The sequence below is a fragment of the Drosophila erecta genome, unplaced genomic scaffold (assembly GCF_003286155.1).
Source record: "Drosophila erecta strain 14021-0224.00,06,07 unplaced genomic scaffold, DereRS2 tig00000055-arrow-pilon, whole genome shotgun sequence".
NCBI lineage: Eukaryota > Metazoa > Arthropoda > Insecta > Diptera > Drosophilidae > Drosophila > Drosophila erecta.
The window spans coordinates 7,718,349-7,742,356 of record NW_020825200.1 but is presented as its reverse complement, the minus strand read 5'-3'; the positions used below and the strand labels follow the sequence as shown (position 1 = coordinate 7,742,356).

Genomic DNA, 24,008 nt, shown 5'->3' with positions numbered 1-24,008 from the left:
ATTTATTTGCAGAACAATATTACTATACCATTGTTGCTAGCACATAAAAAGCGAAAAAAGTACGAGTATATTAGTCCGTATATATATACGAGTGTTTATGCCAGGGAGAAAGCATCCGACTCTTTTGAGTCAAAATGTAGCTATTCTTGTACTTAAAATTACTTAAAATATAACGCTTTAAAAATATTAAGTTAGCTAAAGAAAAAACATAAAACATACTTCAAAAAAGCGACAAAGTTTTATTCAAACACAATACAAGTTAAGGGATAGTTTTAGCAAATTTGTGGAGGAAATCAGTGGAGAAATGTATATACATATACAAATATATTAAAAATCGGATTATAGAAAATCAAGTTTTACTTTAGTATTCAACCAATTTTTTGATAACATCGAATATAATTCACAGTTTTCAAGGTTCACATTAACTTGGCTTCATCAAGTGCTTCATCAAATGCTTCGATATTGCAGGGGTTTTGGTCGTATTCATAATCGTAGGTACATAGGTGGTTGTCTGGATACCATTTTGGCACATAAGAGGATCCTAAAGCAGCTTCCACCAGGCAACCAAGCAGCACCAAGATGACAATGTACTTCATGTTGTTTATTTGTTTGCTGCAGAGTTTGTAGAACACGACTGAACCATCCGAAAATACAGAAGACCTTTTATAGTCACGCCTATCAGTTACTGCGAATTTAGGTGCCCATAAAAAAATGTAGCCTTAACGATTCTGCGATAATGTATTCCATTTTATTATAATGATTTCTAAGAATATTTTAATCTAAAACAAATAAAAATTGTATTGCACTCATGAGAAAAAAGGTAATTGGTAAAAAAATACGAATACTATAAATCTAGATGTTAATCAGTAATAAGTAATATAGAAAATATATAAAGATTAAGTATGCTTATATAAATTCGGGTTTTCCGTTTAGTTTTGAAATATTACTTTTCCCCCATACAGATTGCACCCAGTCATTTTCCTTGTAGAAGCTGGTTGTATGTATGTAAGTAGGAACTCATTATATTAGAATTAAAATGATAACTTCGTTTTCTGTAGTCATAGAGTAGTCATTTTTATATACATATAGGCTACGGCTTGCCGAAGCTAGCTTATTTTTTTGTTATGAGATAATTTCAACTAATCTAGTATACCCCACGAAGGCAGGTACATGTATTTCAAAAAGACTTAAGTTACACTATGATTTCAAGTTATTTTTGAAATATTTTTTCTTAGCGCCAACGAAAAATAACTTTCCTTCTCGTACACGTTCAATGTTTATTAATTATTTGCCAAGTGCTTTTGGATGGGCACCCATCAATCCATAGCACACCCAAAATTAACCTAATTTTTTACCCACTCAATGTTTTTGGGAGTGTGAGAAACCGGTACGAGTTGAAAGGTTAGCCCACCGCCTTGTTTTCAAACTCTTGGCAATTTTTTACCTCGGTAACTCACACATACCGACCTGTGGACCTGGACCCACGAGTGTATTTGTGAGAGAATCAGCCACAGTTGGAAAACTTCTCCAGTCGCTCCCTTTTGCCTTTGCAAAGCTGTTTTGGATGCTTTCCACTGCCTCCTTTTCCCGGGTAGAATTTACTCGCTTGAAGATAAATTATATAAGCATTTCCCAAAGGTTAACGTGATAAATTTCCGGCAGCGTAAGCAAAATATCCCACAGAAAAGAAGAAACCCAAAGTCTGGCTTCGATCTTGAGGCCGCCTCGCAGAAAAGGACTCGGCGCATATGTATGTGTGCGAGTGTGTCAGATAAATTGTTTATGTGTCTGTGGGGAAGCGATTAGTGTTAATGGGTTCCACCCCTCGGTCCCCCAGCAGCTTTCTAAAAAATGTGTGATTTTTGGCTTTACTCTTTTATTTCCTTTTTTTATTTTTTGTGCGGTATTCGATTCAAGTTTTCTTTTCAAACACTTCGACTGTGCGCGTATAAGCAATCGATAAGTGCACGCAGACGGGTACAAAAAGACGATGGTGGGGTAGCAGTTGGACAGTTGGATAGACAGTCATATGGGAACCAGTCGTACATCGGGATATATATTTTCAATTTCTTTTTCAGCAGAACGCACATAAAGTTTTCCCAGCATTGCTGCTGTCTGCTGTGCTGAGATTGCAGCAGGGGCATGGATTGCCAGGACAACAGGCAGGACATTCCCAAAAGTGCCCTAGCCATTGTCATTGCATCGACTTTTGCTGCTGGAGTTTCATGTTTAAATGTCAATTTCTCAACGAGCCAAAGTGACCAACGAGCCACCGACAACCAGTTGTTGTTGCTCCTGCTGCTCCTGCTCCTGCTCCTGCTCCAGATCCTTTTGCCGGTCAAGTCCGCTTTCGCTAGTCCTTGCGCATTTCGCAGGCCCTTCCTATGGCATATATTTTTTAACGCCAGTACGTCGGTGTGGTCGGAGTTATTTTTTCAATTACTTCATTGTTGATAGGGGGAGACGTGGAGACTGAATAAAGAAAGTGGCATTGTGGTCAGTTTGCCCTTTCTTTTGTTTGCCCCACTAGATTAGAAATGCAAGGTGTTGTGATTTGTTGAGCTAAGGCTTTAGTTGGACAAATATTAAAAACTTTGTGAAGTGAAAATGTTAATTTTTAAACTATCAATATGCCTATAGATAGAGTTAATCATTAGCTATCTAAAATGGTGTAAACAGTTCTAATAGCTAGTACTTAGATCAGTGCCAATTATGCCAATCCATAAACATCCCAAAATACTGGACCACCTAAACAACTCAATAAATCAACTGTCGACTGCCACCAAAAACAGCGAAAAATTGTAAACAAAACACACAAATGTCAATCCTTTCTGCCTGCCGACTAAAGTGGGCGGTGGGTGGACGGATGGAGGCATGGCAATTAGTCCTGGCACTGAGCACCCCCAGAGTGGGCGGGGTCAAAGGCTTAGTGCTACTAATTTTCAATTTGCATGACACCCAACCTACAACTGCCATCGATAGGCGGTTGATGGTGATCCCCATGACGACGATTACATTGGACAGCGAAATATAAATAAGTTTGGCAATTTAATTGAAATGGGTTGACAGGGCCGGGGGCCATAAGCTCACGGAAACGACTATTTTGAATGAATTAAATGGCCGTCGAAAATCTTTATTTATAACAGCTGCGAGCTGCGAGCTGCGAACTTTGCTCCCCGCCAACTACGCCTCCTGTCCACCACCGACCAAGATCCCCAGCTCTCTGTCTGCTGGCATCAGAAATATTAAATGAAACGGAGCAAATCCCATTGTCACCCGGTTTCGGCATTCGAAATTGGCAAATAATTGACAAGCTATTTGGGGCGTGTTGATTGGCAAAAACTAATGCCAGCAGGACGCTACTCTGGGTGACACAGGCGGCGGGAAATCGATATACATTTGACTGATGGACATCGCTTCCAAGGGCCAGCCGAAGAAAGAACACTGAACGAAATCGCAGCATTCCCACTCATTTGTCGACTTTCTTCTAATATTCATTCTCTACATTACATTGACTTTTAATAGAATAATAAATTGAATTAAAAACAAACATTGGCTGAACTTGAAACCAAGCTTAATAGTTATTTTATTTGATAGACGTATGAAAAGCATTTCCACTTACATCAGATATACTCGAAGATATTAACAGACAGTTAGCATTATTATTATTTTTATAATACATTGAGATCATAATGTGTGGTAAAACACCATAAGCGTTTTTGAACGACATAGCAACGAGTAACAGGTATCTGATAGTCCAAGATATCGACAAAAATGTATTTAAACTATATTAATAATTATTTAAATACTACTTTACTCTTAATACGTAAATAAAAATATACACACATAACAAATTTATTTTCAGCATTAGGTACCACCCAACTATCGTGATACATCGTTTCAAAATCAATATTCCCAACGCGACTTGTACTTAACAAAAAAGAAAACGTGACAACACCGGATGAAACAAAGTGACATTAAGCCATTTCAACGCAAAGGGGATTTCCCTTCCCTGCCCTTCGCCCTTCGCCTGCTTTTCCAGTTTCTTTGCTGGCTGATGGCTTTTTTGGCCAGATGTGCGAATGTGCGAACAATACATGAGTATATATTCATATTAAACACATATTCGCATATTGGGAGATCTCTGCGCCTCCTGTAGATAAAGCGGCCAATCCGTCGGACACCACATGAAATACAGTCCATTGATGCTTTTCGTCTTGTTAAAATAATTGACAGGTGGCCGTGGTTTTGGGGCAATCTCTAAGAGATCCCATGGCGGGGCATTAGTGCCATTTATGACAATGCGGACAAATTGGGGGCACTGAAATTGATTGGCCAGCTGTCCGTGAATAGGTGGATTAAATGCGGTCTCTGTCGCAGGATGACCTTAAGCTTTGTTAAATAAAATTCGAAGGGAAATTAGTTAAAAAATGGCAATGTTAAATGGGGAAAGGTAAATAACTTTTTCGGCATAGCTACGAATATAGATTTCTGAACTGTTATATCTTTAATTAAAATTAAATAATAATATATATAAAATAAATATTTACCTAAATGGTTCGACCAATCTAACAAAGTGAAGTTTTCAGGACAGCGACATTAATTCTAGAACCAAATCACCACAGCATCGAAATCAAATGTTTTCATTGAATTTCATTCGAGACGTGGTCATGCAATTTTAATTAGTTGGCTAGCTATAAATTATTCAGAGCCACGTCGTTCGAGGGTCAAAATAATGGATTTTCTTTCTGCCTTTTGATTTTCTTTCCTTCCATTTCCATTGTTATCTTGGTATATGGATTGCGCAGAAAATGAAATGGAACCAAGTTAAGTAGCTAAGCATTTTCGTTTCTATGGTATTGAGTTTTCTTTATCTGACCGGTAGAGCGGTAATCCATCTGCAATGGATTGTTTTTTCCATGGATTAATTATTAATATTTCAAGATACAGAACTCCGAGAATCCTACTTATTGATTACTCTATTGTATTAATACAACCGGAGAATCCCTCTAGGAAAATACGCCGCAATATCTGCAACAACTACATTCCTAAAATGAAATACTGTTCCGTTAAATAGTGAAAATAGTTGATAGTAAATCATGGCCATTTCATATTTGCATTTCAATTTGTCCCCGAAATTCATTCAGCTTATGGAATATTTTCAACTGAGAAATCCCAGCCGCAGACGTTTTAATTGACTTGCCCAATGCGGAATTGTTTTGTGTGTACCTGTTGTGTGCAAATGCCACAACGAACAACTCCAGACTTGAGCCAAGGAATACCGAAATACCCTAATTTCCCAGCCAGCTTTCCAGTTCCTATGAGAGATATGAGAACACTGAGCATAAACAACTTTTTAAATATATTCGAATTTCTTCAGAATTAATTTGTATATTTAGAAACATGTAATAAGTCGACCAAACTTATAGCTCGAACGAAAGCATTATGCACTCAACTAATTAGCCTAACTTTATAAAAAATTTGTATATTTAATAATTTTATAGGAGTGAAGTTAGCTTTATTGCTTTATCTTGACAAAACACATATGACGATGGAAATAGTTTATATTTTTTGTTGAAGCGTAACTGCGTTTCAACATCATGTGTGTAACTGGGCGTGTTTTATGCTTTTGCGCCCTGCGCCAACTTAAATGCTAACTTATGTTTAGATTTTACCCAATCCCGAGGAACAGAAAAAAGACGATGCAGGAAGTGGAGGGAAAAGGGCGAAAACCAACTAAGCCGGTTGCCACATTGTTTGCCCGGTTGTATTTCGGGCTTTTTTGGCAACTGCAACTGCAACTGCAACAACATCAGGAGCAACATCAGTTGCAGTTGCTGGAGCAGCAGCAGTCAAATTGCAAAAGTTTCTTGCTTTAAGCATAAAATATTTATGTCTGCATTTAGTTTAGTTTTTGGCTGGGTTTTTAGTTACTTTTCCAGTTTGGGGAAGATTTCTCTGTTGCAAGTTTGTCTGGCTGCAGTTTTATTAAAACGATTTCTGCCGGGTCAAAAAGGAAAGCCCCTGGCGGCGGGAGCCACAGCCTAAAATGTTCAAAAATGCCTTAATCTTTAGAAAATTGTTTGGCAGGTAACGATGGTGATGCCTTAATTGAAATTGCAATCACCGTTAATTAAGGTAAATCGAAAATATCCAAACAAAATATCTCTGCAACCAATGCGTGATGCATCCACTGGAAAAATAATTTCAATGTTGCATTAAAGTATTTGCTATAGAAAGTTAGTTAATTGCGCCGCATGTAATGTGAACAAATATTATTAAATGAAGCATTACATATATGTTCAGGACCGAAACTAAATTAAATACTAAACATTCGACATATTCAATATGACAGCAGAATAATAAATGCTTAGTCCAAGTCCAAGTCCTCAGTCCAAGTTTTCTTTCGTTTGGGAACGACATTATAATTGAATCCAATGCGGTTAATTTATTAACATATAGTAGTGAATGTTCGACTGTCAAATCCACATTGATTTTAATCGAAGTCTTATTTAATCACTGAGTCTAGAAGGCATTTGCTTTTTTTGGATTATGGATCCAAATAATCCGTATAAACGTCGAAATCTCGAAAGAAGGCAAGCTGAGACTAAACATGCATCCATCACTTGATTAAAATTATAAGAAATAAGTCTTCAAATTTCTTTGTTCGATTTTGCTCAGCCAATGTAAAAAGCGCGCTCTTTTCTGCTGCTACTTAGTTTTCAACAAATCTAGTATACCCTCTTACTCAACGAGTAATGGGTATAAAACTGGACAGCCGAAGCCATTAATTTACTTCCCACAATATTTAGCATTACTCAGATCCTTGTGGTTATTTCGCCCCACGCCGTTTGTCAAATCTATATTTTCCGTTTCCTATTGTTCTACGTTGTGGCGCTCGAGCACCTCTTACGTAAACAAATGATTTCTGTTTACACACTCATTTCTCAACATGTTACCTATTTAAACTTTTGTGGACAGGAAAATTTAATTAAAACCAAAACACAGCTGCTCCGCAAGTAAGGCAGAACCCCAGTAAAATCAACAAAAGTGTTATATAAAGACGTGACGTGGAGGAATGGGAAATCCGGGTAAGGCCAGACACTCATAGCAATATTTTCAATTATAACTCAAGTTTATAACGGAAAACTTGTGAGTGAAATTGGAGGAGATAGAAACGGAAAATCCAGGAATAGAGCAAGCTAAATGGAAAAGCTTTAAGCGCATTTCGTTGAACAAAAAGGGGGCAAAAGAAATACGGAACATAACACAAAACAATAAACTGTAGAATGAAAACTGTGAGAACAATAAATTGACACAAATAAAAAAAATTCGAACTAGATTCGAATTTCAGTTAATTTGAGGAGTTCGTTTTCCGGCTTTTCGAGCACAGTGGTGCAGAACGAGGGCAGGAAGGAATTTCCATTCTGAAATAAATTCACTAAAACAAATCAAAACTTTTCATATAACTTTCGCATCAATCGGGAGTGATGTGCGGGTTATTGGGTGGCATGCATGCCAAACAAATCAAAACAAAAAGCTCCAAAGTGCCACAGAAAATTGCTGGATTGTGGGTTTATAATAGTACTTCACAGCTTTTTGGGGAGCAAAGTCATAAAGAAGAAGCACTAACTTCAAGCTCAAGTTTAACACACAGCATTTGTCCTTGTACATTGTCCTTTGAATAGATAGGGTATATTGTACCTTTTATAAAACCAATAGCAAACAGATTAGGTTTTGTAGGATGTGTATATATACACGTATATATATAAGATATTTAAATTACTGCTGCTGCTTAACGTCGGGTATCTTGTAGTCGAGACTGTAAAATAATAAAAACGTGTGATTATAAAATCGAAAGAATAACTGGAACAGAGCCGGAATATATTGTATTATATTAAAAATATTAATTTTTCAAAAACCTTTAAGTATATATCTCATGCTTTAGGTAAAGTTTCTCCTATTTCCAACGTCCTATTTCCCTATTTTTACCATATGACTGATTGTCTTGTGCCTAATTTTCAATAGGACATTTTGCGGTAGCTTTTGGAAAAAAGATGCTCTCTAGGAATGGGAACAGTGACTGTGGGTGGGACAACAAGTTCTTTGTGTTGATGACGTGTCAACTTTTGAGGAACTGCAAACTTTGCGCAAAATGAAGCGACAAAGCGAAACCTTTACAGTAAAAAAGTAAAAGAAAAACATCTTACAAAAGGAGAATGAAACTGCACGATAAAGTTTTTCTTTTCCTTTAAATTGAATTAACTCGAGAGCCGACCTGCGGAGAGGGGTACTACGCCCTTTACACCAGCGGAAAACTTACGATGATTTATTTGCTTCACATGGCAAAGTTGAGTGTCACTTTTTTTCCATTCCTCCGATGCCGCGTAAAAAACAATGTAAAAAGGGGTGGAGAGCATTCTGTAGAACATCGGGGTGGTGGAATACTTACTTGACCATTGATCGGCGTATGTATTTATTTAAATACAGGCTGCTGTTTTTAATAAACATGAACATTTTTATTGAAAGCTGTTTGCCTCACATTGCTTTCGCATATATAATAGCAAATATTTTCATGAGGTCGAACCACACAAGCTGAACAAGATAATGAAATGAGCAACGGAAATATAATTTTGGTAAATTGGACACTTAAAGCTGTTTTGAAATGGCAAGCAAATCTAAAATCGATGACGCAGAGTTGATAACATTATTTCAAGCAATAAACTAGAATTTCGAAACCCAAAGAAATATTTAAGGTTATTATTGAGCAAACTAGCTGCTGCTAGTCAAACGCATTGAGTTGTGTATGCCATAGGCGAAAAGAAATGCTCACCAAAGCTGCAGATCAATTTGGGCTGCGAGAAAAGTTGCCTCGACAGTTTTCCGGCTTATCTGGGAAAACTAATTTGTTAAAATGCTGCCCGGCTTATTTGTCGTCCTCCTTGTTCGGGAACCATTTTGAAGCTGATCCCAAAGACACTGACAAAACCCGAAATGCCAAGCATCCATCATAGAGTTGGGCGGCAGGACGCAGACTGCCGACGACTTTTGGCGTCTGCATTTTTGGTTGGAAAATAAGTAAGGCGAAATAAATTCCTGCAGCAGGGACGTAGTGTCGCCATCAACTTGACTTGCTTGAGTCAAGTAAACTGCAAGCCAAAGCTGGTGCACTTTTTCACATTTTTTCAAGAGTCCCACTTTATGTACTGTGCAATATTACAGTACCAGGGTATATTCTCGGTTTGTCAGGGAATCTTTTGCTTCAAATAAAAATATATTTACAATGTTTAGTTTTAAAAATGTCACCTCGATAATGTGCTTAAGCTTTTAAATTATACAAATGCTTTTTTTTCTTATTGAGCTAATTTCAACGCATTAGTAGAGGGTACTTAAGGATCAGAAAGCCAAGACAAGAGGCTTTTTTACATTTTTCAGCTGCTACATTTTGGCTGCTCTCATGTTTATGCTTTGTATGCTCGTTAGGGTTTTTATTTCTTGTGTGCCAAGCTTATTTGAAGAGTCTTCTTCCTTCTGTTTAATGCCAAAGCAATCGGCCCGTTACATATTAAATTTTTAAATGGCCACCCATCTCCGGGCCCAGAATCACCAGAACCAAATGCGTTGCGTTAATGGTTCGTGCTACATTGCCCAGTGGCAAGGTCATGGTGGTTAAGCTCAATGAGGTGTTGCCTTGATTTAGTTGGCTTTGATAGCCTTAGCATCCAAAGTGTGACCTTGTTGTTCGTGCGGTTGAACTTTGCGATTGGGCAGAGACAATAGCAGGCGGTTAGGAGTCTTAGAAGTACGTAGGTACCTTTAAATAATTACCAAGTCTGCGGGTGATAGCAATTTAACTGGGATTTGACACCATTTCCATTCGCACTTAAATAATAAGGATTACAATTTTTTAGACAATTATGATTGTTATGATTATTCAGGTCCTGGAACAGTTTACTATAATAAACGACAATAAGATGATATGGCAAGCTTTTCATTCAATGTTACAAACATAGCTAAAAGAATACTTTAATGTGTGCAGAAGCACTTAACTCATCGAAAAATAAATATAGTAATGAAGGGCGCACTTAATATTTATAAATACAAAACGGAACAAATTTTGCAAATACAATCGAGTGTATAATTTGAACCCGAGCTCGAACAATCGAAAAATCTTAAAAGGCAGCTTCAACTCTCACAGCTTTGACCTTCGGCTTTGGTTATAATAAATTGTGAGAGTTGAGTAAAAGTTTGGCGCTTGTCAGCGAGTTATCTATGTGTGCGCTGTTGTGTAACCATGTATTTGAGTTTCCAGTGTTTTGAAAAACTTGCAACTGGCCAAACCCGAAAAAACTTTTCCCTCCTGCAGAAATACACATCACTCTCTGGTGTGTTTGTGCGCCAGCTTTCCAGATCTGTTCTAATATATTGTGGTCAGTGGAGAGTTCCATCCTTCGTCCCGCCATGTCCTTTGCCTGCATGGTCAGAAAAGTTGGCCAACAATGCCACATTAACACATTTGTTGAACGTATAATCAATTTGTAATTTGTAGCCGCAACAAATTCGTGGTATATAAGTCCACAACAAACAGCAGCATGGTGAAAAGAAAAATAAAACTAGGGGAGCCTTTAAATCCCGAAATGCGAAACTTTCATGTCAACAAGAAACTCTCACGAATACCGCTAAAACTGGTGTAAGACACACTTAAATAGTCATAGGGGAAACGGGAACTTAGTACCCAAAATTGATCAAAGGAACTCGTAGTATACTCTACCTTAAATAATTATACAGTATTTTTGAACACAAATTTAGAACAACTTAAAGCAATAACACTTTTTTAAATACTTCTCAACACACGGGTATAGGATAATATACTGAAACTCAGAACACAAGTCTTTCCATTAAAATGGAAACATAATAGTCTTCATTTTCCATCAACAACTTTTCACCTCTTCACTTTTCCAGATATGAGCATTTCAGAAACTTCATATAAGTAACCTTCATCACATTTAATTCTTATCAATATTTCAATATGTTGACAACGGCAGACTTCGACAAAAAATAAATATCTGATTCTCCGACAACCTGCGTCAACTTTACAAACTGATTTTAAAAAGTTTCATAATTTATATTACTTTGTATGTCCTTGCACAAAATTCCCCGCACATTCGACTGTATAAACTTGAACATTTTCGCTTTCACACTTTTTCCAGCCAAAGCGTGTGTTATGCAAATTGAGTGCAGCTGTTATCTCTTCGGCAGCCTAAAAAGAATAAAAAAAATAAATATAAATAAGGAAAATAAAAAGGAGGCGGGTGAAAAACAGATAATGCTTGATAAATGTGTGTAGTCCCCATATGCAAACACCCACCTCACCCAAGTCAATGGCCACCAGATGACAATCGGGATAAAGTATCCTCCTTCTCCAATTTTCTTGACAACATAAAGCGTCTTTTAACAGCCTGCTCCCATTCCACGGGCCCCTCTTTATATGCAAATGTGCGAAAGGGTTAACTCTTGACTGAAGGTCAGTTGGCATTTTGTTCGACTCGGCGGCGCAGTATATAATAGATTGTATATCATTTTTCTCCCATTCCGGCCTGTTCATTTTTAACGACAGAATTGATTGACATTTTGCACCCTCGAGGCGGCTGTATTCAATATTTCGAATAAACCCATACGGAGATGATTTTGCGCTGATAAGCCCATAGAATTATTTTAGCTGGGTTTTGTGGAAAAAGAAAATAGTGGACTGTCAAAAACAATAGCTAATATATTAGTGAATTAAATGCCTACTTAGCATTAATTGACCTTTGCGTAAAATGTAAAAGTACATATTGCAACCTGTATATAAATAAAATGAATTTATATTGCGCTGATATTCCGTTCTCGTGCAGCATTCATTTGGCTAAGGTCACTTCCTGCCTAAGCCCATAAACCAGGCCGAGAACCTAGAAAATGGTCCAGAACAAAACTGAATCCAACCAAGGGCGTGGCGGACCACCTGTAAGCCGCTTGCCAATCGCTGACAGCCAACGCTTAACGTGAAAATCCCCTAAATCGCTCCTGTTGCAAACGAGTTTCGCCCGGGATCTGGCTTTAGCCTTGGCTCTGTGTCCGCATCTGTATCTGTATCTGTATCTGTAGCTGTATCCGTATCTGCCGCTGACCGGAACCCAATTGAATCGAGGCCAGTGGAGTCGACCGGCTACTTTGGCGCACTTCTGAGGCTGCACTGCTTGGCTTCCTGTTGCCATCGGCAGATAGGTAAACAAAAATGTTTTCATGGGCACAACTGGAGTGGAATAAAGGAACCTTACCATAGGATTCGTTGGGAATAGGGTAGATATCTTCCTCTCTCTGGGGTGTCATTAGCCGCAGTTGTTATAAATACTCTGTCTACGCCGTTATTTGTTGGTTGGCGGTCGCCCAATTGGTGAGTAATGTGTTTAGCTAGATTTATAGTCTTAGGAGTCCAAGGTTCGGAGCCACAGTGTAATATAATCTCTTGCAAGGGAACTAAATATACCTGAAACAATAAATTTACACAAATATTTTTGATGTAAATTTAATTATCTGGCAAATTACAAATTGCATGTAAGATAACAAGTAAGTATCATTTATTCCATGGCTAAAGAAAATATTTTTGTAAAGTAGAGCGAAAAAGCGAATTTCTAATTATACGTAACTGTTCGTTGAGCCCCGAAATGAAAATCGGTAAATGAAAATTGTGAAACGGCTAAAACGAAATGAAATCATCAACAAAAGCATAATTCAATTTTACGGTCCGTTGAAGCCACTAATGAATTATCGTATAGAGTTCGATAGGACATAGCCATGGATTTATACAACTTCATATGTGCACATGTACCCATCGCAAATAGTTTTTCTGTTTTTTTTTTTCATTTCCATTACATTTCATTGCATTTTGGATTTGGGTTTTGTGTGCCATTCGGTATGCTGTTTGCCTGTGCCCAATGATCCTTTGCCTTTTTTCCGCCTATCTCGGTTTGCATATTTCGAGCCTGTATATTTTTCATTTACTCAATGAGCTATACTGTTAATATATTTAGGAAATTCTTCCAGCTTCAGGTTTGTCCTAAGTAAATACATTTATTAAAGGAACGCCAGTGTCAAGCCATGTTCAACTACTGAGACCAAAATTAATAAATTGGTTATAAATATATTTCATACAAAAGAAAGCAAGGAACGTCCCAAGATGAAGATACTTTTTTATTAAATGTTTGAAGCTGAGACCCCAAAAAGCCAGCAGAAGTTGTAAACATATAATTGCAGTAGAAGACAATCAGATAAGAAAAAACCAAGGTTATAACTTTACAGACGAGCGGCAGTAAAAAGGCAAAAGAATTAAAAATATGGGAGCTAGGCAAAATGGAATGACGATGGAGAAGCGAAACAGCTCATAAGATAAAATAGAAAAAAATATATAAATCTTTATACCAAACTGTTCATAATTTTATTATAGTTTTTTGCAACATTTTCGGATCAGTTGTAGTAGACTGTGAAATCCAAGATGACCATTAGTACATTTATAGTTGTCATATTATTTGCTTAATAAAGCTATTATTATTTATTTTTGTTGTATGCCTATTTGTATGAACGCAGATGACCTCGAATAAGGAAAATGATTTATATTTGGTTTATTTGCCTCATGAACCTTCTTAAATTCGGACATTTTAAAGCTGTCTCGTCCCAAAAGCCCTTACAAATATTTAACGCAACATTTAACCGTCCGTTGTGCGCACCACACCATCAACCAAATGTCCTATGACCAAAAAAAAAAAGGCGTACAAGGCCAATTGGGAAAGGGATGAAAAAAGGGAAACTGAAAAGGCCAAAAAGCAGCTTTGATGTTATTGCCGCAAATTAGCTAGAAATCTTTTGCCTACAGGTCACCGCTGTCCCTTTTTCCATTCCCTTCGACCACTTACCACTTTTTTTAACCCGAATAATTTTGGCATTCGGCCTTTCCAATTATTTTTAGCTACACCTGTGCGTAACAAATAGAAATTTGCCAAGAAAATAATTGAACTTCAATTGAGTGAGAGCATGTGCAGAATATCAAGTATACGCATTACCGGCTGTATATAAAATACAAAGTTTTGAATTCCACAAACTTTGGCAGAGTCCATGCTCAAGTTAAAGCGGATTCCCAGATTTGTTTTTGCCATATTTCTGCTATAAGTCGGGGAAGGGAAGCAGCACATTTTTGCTGCATCAATAGTTCAAATACTATTTTATGCTTAGTTGATTATTGACTGCAAGTGGAAATTTACTTTTGCTTCATCGAGAAAGGACGAGCAAGACAGAAAGAGTCTCTTTTTTCGGGTTAAGTCTGGCAGAACGTTAAAAATTGGCAGACGAAAGAAACTTGTTTGTTTTTCAACTTATACGGAAATTGTATTTTTGCCCAGCAGAGTAAGAAAAAATCAAAAAAAATCTCACAAAACTTGAACACATATTCTGAGTGTCCTAACGTATACTGCGCCTTCGTGAATCCCCATTCTGGCTGCACTTCATGTCTGTATTTCTACATCATATTTTTGTTGTGAGTACACGGAGTTTGCTGAACTCATACATATGATTTCTACACTGATTTATGATTTTGTGTATTAGTTATGCGGCAAATACTTCTTCCATTTGTCGGCGACTCACAGTGTAATTTACTTAAATAACTTAAAACGGTCTTTAATACTAACCAAAATTTTCTAAGCCACTAACGTCCTTTTAGTTACTATTGTTAGACCTTGTTCAATTCGATTGTGGAATCGTTCTTGCCGTTTCCTGGTGCTTTCTAACCATCCGCATCGCATTGTTGCTACAGTCAAGAGCACAGAAAGAGTATCCAGCACTTTTGCGGCCAGTGTGCATTATATTTCCTTGGGTTTCTATTCAGGATTCCATTCCCGCTCTAACTAACCCACACACTTCAAACTCTCGCTGTTAACGCGCTCTCCATGGAAATGCTGTTGCCATACAATCTAGGTTAACGAAGGTGCCTTAGAAGATGGATTTGTGGGTCGCAAAAGTGCAAAGCAGAGCCTGGATGCCCTTTACTGCTCTACTTTTTGGTAACCCGCATTAGCTTAGTTTCCAAGTTACGAAAAGATGAATCTCCTTCCGATACTGCATATTCAATTTACGTAACTGCATTTCAGGGCTTGATTTAGAAGATAAACAATTTGTATAGAGCGTATTAAAATGAAATATGTTAGCTCCGGGTGCTCAGATCAAGGGAAAATGACTTGCCTTTTGATAGGGAAAATACAAACATTTTGTATTGATATTGCACGCAAGCTCTGAATAACCAAAAGCCGATAAGAACCGTAGCAATCACTTCCAAGAAAAGATAACTCATTGAGCGGTATAAATGCCAATCTTTGCTCGAGTGCGATCTCAGTTATGAGTTCTCGGTATACAATGTCAGTGCAATGGGGAGTAGTCCTAATGAGCTTTCTTCTATTTAGTACCGCCCAGGCTGGAATATATTGTGGACCAAACAAGATATATGCGTGCGTGCCTACGCAATTTTGTAGCGATGGTCGCAGCTTGCCAAGAAATCCCGCTGCCCAATTCAACTGGCATTGCCACCGGCTTGAGTCTTGTTGTGACCAAAATAGGGTGAGACCAAACATTATTTTCTTTGGAGTGACACCTCATTGCAAAAACACGTTGTTTTCAGGTAATTTATGGAATGCGATACAATGCAGGAGAGTTTGAGGCCAGTCCATATGAACAAATCAACGAGCCATCCAGCAATGCAGGTGTAAAAAATACTGCCACAAACAGTCAGCCAACTGGTAACGCGGGTGGCAATACCTTGGTGCCAAAAAAACAGGGTGGATTCTCTATGACGAACAATCAAAATTCGAATATTGGGGCAGGTCAAACTTCCACAATAAATAGTCAAAGTCATTCGATAGATAGTAAGCCATTCAATCCGGCACCCAGCGGTTCGGACAGAAAGTCTTATACACGCTATACAAATAAACATGCTCATAATATCCTTAACAATAGTTCGGGAAAAACCAACTTAGGAAACCGATATGCGGATAATACTAAAAAAAATCTTCAACAGCATATTAATTATCAAATTCATGCTCATAATAATCTTAACAATAATTCGGTAAAAACAAATTTAGGAAGCCCATCTAAGGATAAAACTAAAAAGACAAATACTCAACCCGTACTATTTATTTATATAAATGGTAATGATGATAGTAGTAGTAGTAGCGAATTTTAAATTGCATGCAGGAAAAATATCGCAATTAATAGATTAATCCCTAATTAAAAATAAACAAAGCCGCAACTAAGAATTTTGAACAAACATATACAAATTACATTTATTTTTTGGTTAGTTTGGTTAAAAGACATTGAGAAACGCTAAAAAAAATGGCGAACCCTTTACTCGATTGAGGAAAGGAGAAGTGCGGTGTGAAACCAGTCTGGAAATTGGGGAAAAGCGATGGAGAGAAAGGTCAGCTAGACCGCTGCAGATGTCACCATTGACAGGAAGTCAAAAGTTGGCATCCACCAAAAGCGGAACTGAAACTGACAGCAACAAACACACTCGCCCAATCGCCTCAAGAACAGCCGAAAAGAAAATCGAGGCATGACAAAAATAAAAGACAAAAATCTATGAGAAAATAAAAACCGAGTTTTGATTTCCACAGACAAGTAAAATATTTTGTACCCCATCCTTCTCATCCATCGAACCTATGCCAGCTGCTGAAAGCAAAAGAAATTTTAATATAAGGAAAAAAGGAAAACAGGGAAACAAAATAGAAGGACGTTCCGAGTGCGTTTTCCAGCTGTTTCCCTTCAACGAGAATTTGCCATTTCTTCTCTGCGTATTTCCCAGTCTTATTCTAAGCTTGTTTGCATGTGTTTCTCAGTCTGTTTGTGGTGTGTCCTTCCTTTGTTATTTATTATTGTTTTTCAACAGGAAATTCGTTTTCCTTGTTGTTCTGTTGCCTGCTTATTTGTGTTACCAGTTTCTCTTTATCAATTTTTTTGACTGTCTGCGGCTGATTGCGGAAATCGGCAGACAAAATCCCTTGAAATGCCTGTAATCTAAATGCATTAGCTAATCTTAATTTAAATTTGAATTTTTAGTACTTGAAAATAACTTATTCCTACTTAAAAGGGATCAAAAACGTGTGCTGGTTGCATATGGTAAAAAATCTCTGGTATCTCTGTAAAAAATATATTTTTATATTGCAAATATTTCCAAATTAAGATGCAATCCTTACACTCAATTAAATCAACTTATTTCTGGTCAAAATATTTTACAAAAATTTGGTCGAAAAGAAAAAGAAAGCTGCCGTGAGGCGGCAACTCAAGCTCATTAATTTAACTTACCCAAAAAGGAAACCAAGTGGGTGTGGAAAATTCAGGCCAAACAATGCCGAGATAGAGGGACCGGGAAAACAGGATGTGCGGCCAGGTACGAGGAGGCAACAAGGAGAAAACCACCAAGAAAAAGTAGCACGGAAGCGGATTTTCATTCAAGGTAAAAGCAATCAATCAATATTCATGAAATCAGATTTAATTTTAAGCGCATTTAAGTTGCCAGGCAGGAGGAGAACTGGGGGACGCTTTCTCCATCTCGGCCCACATTTTCTCCTTGGTAATGATTCAGCATTAAATTTCGGGTGACTGAAGAAAGGCAAGAAACAACAAAATCAGCAGCAACAGCAACAGCAACAGCAACAAAGAAAATCAGTAAAATAAAACGATGTCGACGTCAAAGCAAATGAAACTGAAGATGAGACCAGAGCGAAATTTCGGACGAACATCATTAGAAAGTTGCTGGAATTCGGTTGTAGCCGCTTTGGTTGGATGGTGGGTGGGTGTTTTGGGTGCTTGGTTGTTTGGCTGGTGTGTGGGTGTTGTTTGGCTATATCCATCCGACCTTGCTAATTGTATGACAACGGGGGCTGGGATTCGCCCACCTGGCCATTGAAATCATTCCTCTGTTCAAGTAGCTGAGCACATAAAACTAAGCTGCCAATTCAATTTCGTAATCAGAGTGGCATGAAAAATTAAATAAAACATGCAAATAAAATTATTACGCATAATTTGTGTACACAGGCTGAGATGAAGGGCTCCCCGGTAGGCAATGCCGTTTTCCCGCTTTTCCCAGCTTTTCCGGTGCGCAGTAACTGATTTCACTTCTACTGGGATTTTGAGAGACTGCCTGTTTTGGGCTCCCCTTGCAGCGCAATTTATTTTTCTTATTGACACTATACCTTAAAATTTAGGTCATACATTATTAACCTATCCCATTCCTAATAACCAAAGCATGTCCATTAAATAGTCTTACTTAGTCTTAAGTCTTTACTTAAATGTTAAATAGCATCAAAAGATTTCGTAATTAAATGTTTAAAGTTTGAACAGTTTATGAAATGCAGCCTTTAATTCCTCGTAGCGAAACTTATAAAATATTTGAATTATTTTTCTGTTTTGCATAACTAAAAATAATAAAGTATTTCAATTAAATATTGCTTGCAAGTTATACTTATTTTGCTGTCTGAAAGTTCACCTTCATTACTCAAAGCCCATTTGCAGCTGGCCAGAAAAAGCACGAGTTAATAAGGTCCTTAATTGAGTTTCTGTTTTGCACACCGATGTATACACGTATTTTTATGCAAAAGCGAGTGCGATGCTTGTGTGGTTGTTGAGGTCAAAACTATTAGGAATGTGACGGGAACTGAAACTAAAGTTTGGAAGGTAATGAGATTGTAACAGCGCATTTTAACTGGAAGCATGAGTGTGGGGCTTATCTAATATGTGCATATGAAAATGAGATTGGAAGCAGGGCATAAACCCTTGCGTACCACCTAATTTTTCACAACAAATTCTGCTCTCGTTAACCTTTTTTGGTGTATATATTCCCTGAATTCCGTGTATTCCCCTCGTTAATCGAGCGTTTTATCTCTCCCAGAGATTTGTAAATTTGCGAAGCATTTTTTAATGTGCTTAATTTTATTTGGGATCCAACCACTCCCGGCTTCGGTGTTCCACTGCTTCGGTTTGAACATGTGTTGCTGGCTAAAATTCATTGTTGTACCGTACATCACACAAGCGGCTTTATTGGTCAGCAGGGGTTAAAGTAGCCGAGTTAGTTTTGTCAGCTTTGGCATTAAACCCATGCTGTCCATCGTTCGCCTCATTTCCATCTGGCAGAGCTGCCGCGCCGCAGGTTATTTGTTGGGTTCAAAGTTCGGGTCTAGTCTGGTCGTCCTGGGATCGGGGACAGAGATTGGGATTGGGATTGTGGGTCTCCCGATGGGCACTACCACCCCTACTTTTTAGCCTTTTCTACCATTTTTCGCTTATTTTGTGCTCTAATGGGGCATAAGTGTGATTTGGCAAGTGTTTAATGAGCTTTCCACTTCTCCCCCAGTCGCTTGAATTATTTTATATCCACGCTGGGTTTTCAAACAAAACTTATTTTGAGGTAGGACTCGAGCAGGGTGCCAATTATTCATGTACTCATATAGCAAATGTCCCTGAATGGATTGTGGTTATTTATAGTAGTGTGAATTGTAGTATTAAACCGCGGAATACGAATAAATAATATAGAAAATAAACATAAACAAAGTATTTGAGTAACGGAAAATGCGTATTTATATGCTTTTAGTCATTCAATATGCATGAATTATTATTGTTATTACACATTTTTAATTGAATTCCCCAACTGCTTTAATTTCAATTAAAGTTGGAACTAAAACACATAGTGCCCAAAACAACTTTCATGGAAAACTGCTTGATAGTCGCACTTTCCATCGAATTTCGGTCATCACTTTGAGCCAACTCATTGCGAACAGACTGAGCCACGACCCACTTGGTCGTGTTCGTATCTACTTGGCCCAAAGTGATGCTGCGTGTTCAGAGGGCCAAAAGCAGCCCACAACCTATCACAACATTTTCTGAACTATGTAACTCGACTCGAGCCCAGACGCGACTTGGAATCGGGAATTGGGAATCGAGAATCGGTCTTTGGGCCCAGGACTTGGGCATGGCCTGTTACCAGAACAGCCGTTGTAGGTCAGTGGGAAAAGTGCTTCTAAGAGAGCAGCGGTTCGTCAAAGGGAGCACAGCCGAAACAGAGAGAATCTGAGCTTTTAAGGCTAATTCGAATTCAAAAACAAATATGTCCCGAATCACTGGGAAATTGTCCTAAGGATGGAAAATACTGGGAAATGTAACGATGTGCCCAATGTTGGAGCAATAACAGCACAGGACATTTAGCAGGACAACGATTAAATTTGAAGCTAAGTAAACATTCGCATCTTAGTTAATCCTCACTTAATAATTTAGAGATTGACTACCTAGATTGACAATTCTTTTTAGATAGTAACTATTGTAGGATTAGATGAATAGGCATATTTACTACATGCTAAACTTTTCATTTTTGTAAGTGTTGCAATTAAATCTATCTTTATCAGTGATCTTATTTTCATTATCTCTATTTCCTGAAAAAATGTAATCAACTTCAAAGATTTTTTATAAATATTGTTGTACCTTCCATCTGGTCAAATGGAATACACATTTTTGAGTAATTTCTTCCCAGATTCAATGTCACTTGACTAATTGAAGTACTCCTTTGCCAATCGGCAACAGAAATCTGGAACAACTTCCTTGAAAAATTCCAACTGATTCCAACGCCGGCATTCAGGCAATTGTGGTTTACGTCGTAACTCTATACCGTACACGCTAATATTTGCACTAATTTGATTAAAAGCATTTTAATGGCTTCAAGACTCGGCAGCCTCGCAGGTAAACGCTCGCACATTCATTTTGTTTGGGCTGTCGGCAAAATCGCTCCGGAAGTTTAGCCTGCTGCAACGGAAGTACACTCACAGTGAAGCCTCTTCTGATGCCCAACCTATTAAAATGGCCGCCCATTTATCGCATGTGTTTGCACGCCACAACTTTCCAATCCCCCGAAGTCGGAGAATCCCGAGCCGGTGGATACGCCATGGAATTTTTGGGGAACGATGCTTTACGGCAACCGGAATGGCTAAGATGGGAAAGCTAAACCCAAAAACTCAACTCCAAGGAATGTTCGCCCATCTTTTCTGGCTTCTAGCCGCCATCTTCCTCCCCATTCTACCCCATTTTTGTGTTTCTTCTGCCCGGGTTTTTCCGCCATTTCAGCAGAAAACTCAACCAAACTCGCACAACCAAAAGGCTAAAAGTTCAAATGCAGCAGCAGCAGCTCTGCCATTTCACCTGACTGCAAGAAAGTTTTTCATTTGATTTTTCACTTCTACCATCCGCTGCTGGGTTTGAGTTTGAGGTGGAAAACATTTTTCTGCTATTTTGGGTTGCCTGCGGGCGCCCCCCTGGCATCCCTGTCCCCTTCTAGCGTATCGTTTTAGCCAAATGTTCGAACTGTTCGCATTGGATTACTTGCGGATTTGTCCATGTCGTTATTTCGACGGTCAGTTAAGCCCACTTCAGGTACCGCTCCGCTCCCAATTGGATCGTTCTCATTACGGAATAGAAGCGGGATAAAACTCAAACTCCGGAACCCCAATGCGGGAGTGAGTCATACTTTATTTGTTTTTTCAGCTAAGCGCAGAAGTTCAGCCATCAACCAAAACTTCAACTGCAGCGCCAAGTCAAATTTCTGACCGGACCCCAGACCCAGTAAGTGGCGTCAAACTTTCAAAACTGAGCGCCTTGGCACTTTTGCATATTTCCACCGAGGAATACGGAAGACGAACGGGTGGTACCTAAATGGTTGGTTACACACAGATCGTCTGTGGAGGAAAACACCAGGAAACATTTGCTTAGCCAGAGTGAAAGACAAGTACGCTTTGGGAAAATACAGCAGTTGCAGGGAGGAACTTTGAATAAATATACCATCCTATAAATATGTTACACTTTCAATAGAAGCGCCTTACGTGCGATAAGTATTACATTTCAAACTTAAAATAAATGCATTACTTCTATTATAATTTAAACTAGAAAAACATGCGTTACTAAATTAAAAAAAATACAAAATTCATGCCACGCTGCCAACTACATTATTTAAATATTTTTAATATTTTTTCATTACTTTCAAGACATTGAAATATTTAAATAATAATTTTTAAATGTAACCTTTGGAATACTTTGAGGCTGACGCCTTTGAGATGCCGGACAATGGAAGAGCTCATTGCTGGCCTCACCCCTTTCATTTTCATTTTCTCAGACATCGTTTATCAGAGGTCTGGTGCTGTCTTCGCTCGGCTGCATCTTTCTTTTAAACACTTACTTAAGTGGAAATTTATGTTGTTTTTCTACCCGTTCTTAGGAGCTGCCAGGCTATTGGTGCGCAAATGTTGCATTTGATATGTGCCAGACAAGGGACCTAAGCCCAAAGTCCAAGTCCTGGCCATTTGTTGTTGCACCGCTGCACACCCACACCCACGCCCACACTCACACCCACACCCACAGCCACAATCACAAGCACACCCACACGCAGATAAAGAATTAAGTATCTGTGTGAACGTAAAGACAAGTTGGCAAAGTTAAAGTTTTGCTTTAACAAGATAACAAGAACCAGCATGAAAAACTGTGGCCACAACTTTTTCCACGGCATTCTGAGAAGAGAACCTATTAAGAAATAAAGGAGCCAAAAAAGTTTGCAAATCGAATAACTTAAAGTCAAATACCACGAATAATAATTAATGCAAATCTTTTTAAATTATTTATATTAACTTTGGACAGTTGATCGGCTTGAAGAGTTAATAAACTTCCGGATGAAAAACACAATTACATTTAACGCCACACGGCATTCCACTTCAGAGATCCATCGTCGGGTACTTAAAAAAACAAAAACAAAACACGATCTCAACTCATTGAATAAAAACCTAAAAAAAAATCGTCAGTAAGCTGACAGTCATCAGACAATGCCCCAAAAAGTTACCCTCTTCGGCGGAAGAAATAGCAACAGAAACAAAAACATAGTCATCAGCAGCGGCTGGGAAACTGCTAAAAACGAATCGCGAAACAAAAAGCAAACATCCGAAAAAAATCACAAAACTTCACACAAAAAGCACTCAAAATATTGTTGATTATGCCAGGCCAGACACATGCATACTCACAAAAACAGTGCGTGGCGTTCCGATTTTGAAATTCAATTTAATCGATACTGTTTTAAGAAATTTAAAAATCTTATAAAATCAAATCTTCTACAAAATTTTAAAATAAATTAGTAAAAAAATGTTTTGATATCACTAAATGGAATGTAAAGTAAAACCCCAAATAGTGGAAATGCCCCAAATAGTTTAAATTCTGTAATCCAATCCATACAAAAATTATTTTTTTTTTGAGCCATGGCTTTGACTTGGTCTTGCAAGAGTTTAGAAGGAGTTTTGGTGACTCGGAACCGACCTGATAGACGCAGAAGAACAACAGCAAAACGCTGGCAATGAACGTCGTCATATGGCTCTATTCCCGTCCTTTTTGCCGGATGCCCCTGCAACCATAAAAACAAAACTGAAAAGCACGGCCGTAATGTTTTTTCGACGTCCGCTCACTCGATTCGCTGCTTTTTTCACTTGTTTTTTAGTGTCTTCGGTGTTTAGTTTTGGGTCATTGCGCATTGGTATTGTTTTGCCAGGGAACGGGGAATCGGCTGCATTTTTGTTCAGCCGCCTTCGCCCCCGAAATCTATGTAGTTAGGAGGAGGTTAGTACTCACAGTGCGACACTGTGCAGTGTCTCGTTATCCTTGGAAAACTTTGCCTCTATGCGAATTCTGTTTGCATTTCATTTTTTTTTTTCACCTCTTCCTTTTTTGAAGAGGGTACTCTTCCGAGGTAGTGCAAAGTCCGAGCGCGTAAGAGGAATGAATGGATAATAAGAAATAAATACGCCAAAATAATATTTACGAAAGAATTGTACAAAAGAATTGCACTTAACACAATAAAGTCACAATTACTTGGACTCAACTCATATTGATAACGCCCCATTGCACTTGCTTTAGAGCAT

The 24,008-nt window shown here is 38.2% G+C and overlaps 1 protein-coding gene across 1 annotated transcript; it reads left to right on the top strand.

The window, feature by feature from the left end:
- The first annotated feature begins 15,435 nt into the window (after positions 1 to 15,435).
- On the top strand, positions 15,436 to 21,050 carry LOC26525986 (probable serine/threonine-protein kinase clkA). Its single transcript, XM_015159938.2, has 3 exons — positions 15,436 to 15,639; positions 15,701 to 16,144; positions 20,976 to 21,050. Exons 1-3 carry the CDS (start codon positions 15,439 to 15,441, stop codon positions 21,048 to 21,050), a joined length of 720 nt encoding a protein of 239 aa, XP_015015424.2. The 5' UTR covers positions 15,436 to 15,438.
- The last annotated feature ends 2,958 nt before the right edge of the window (positions 21,051 to 24,008 follow it).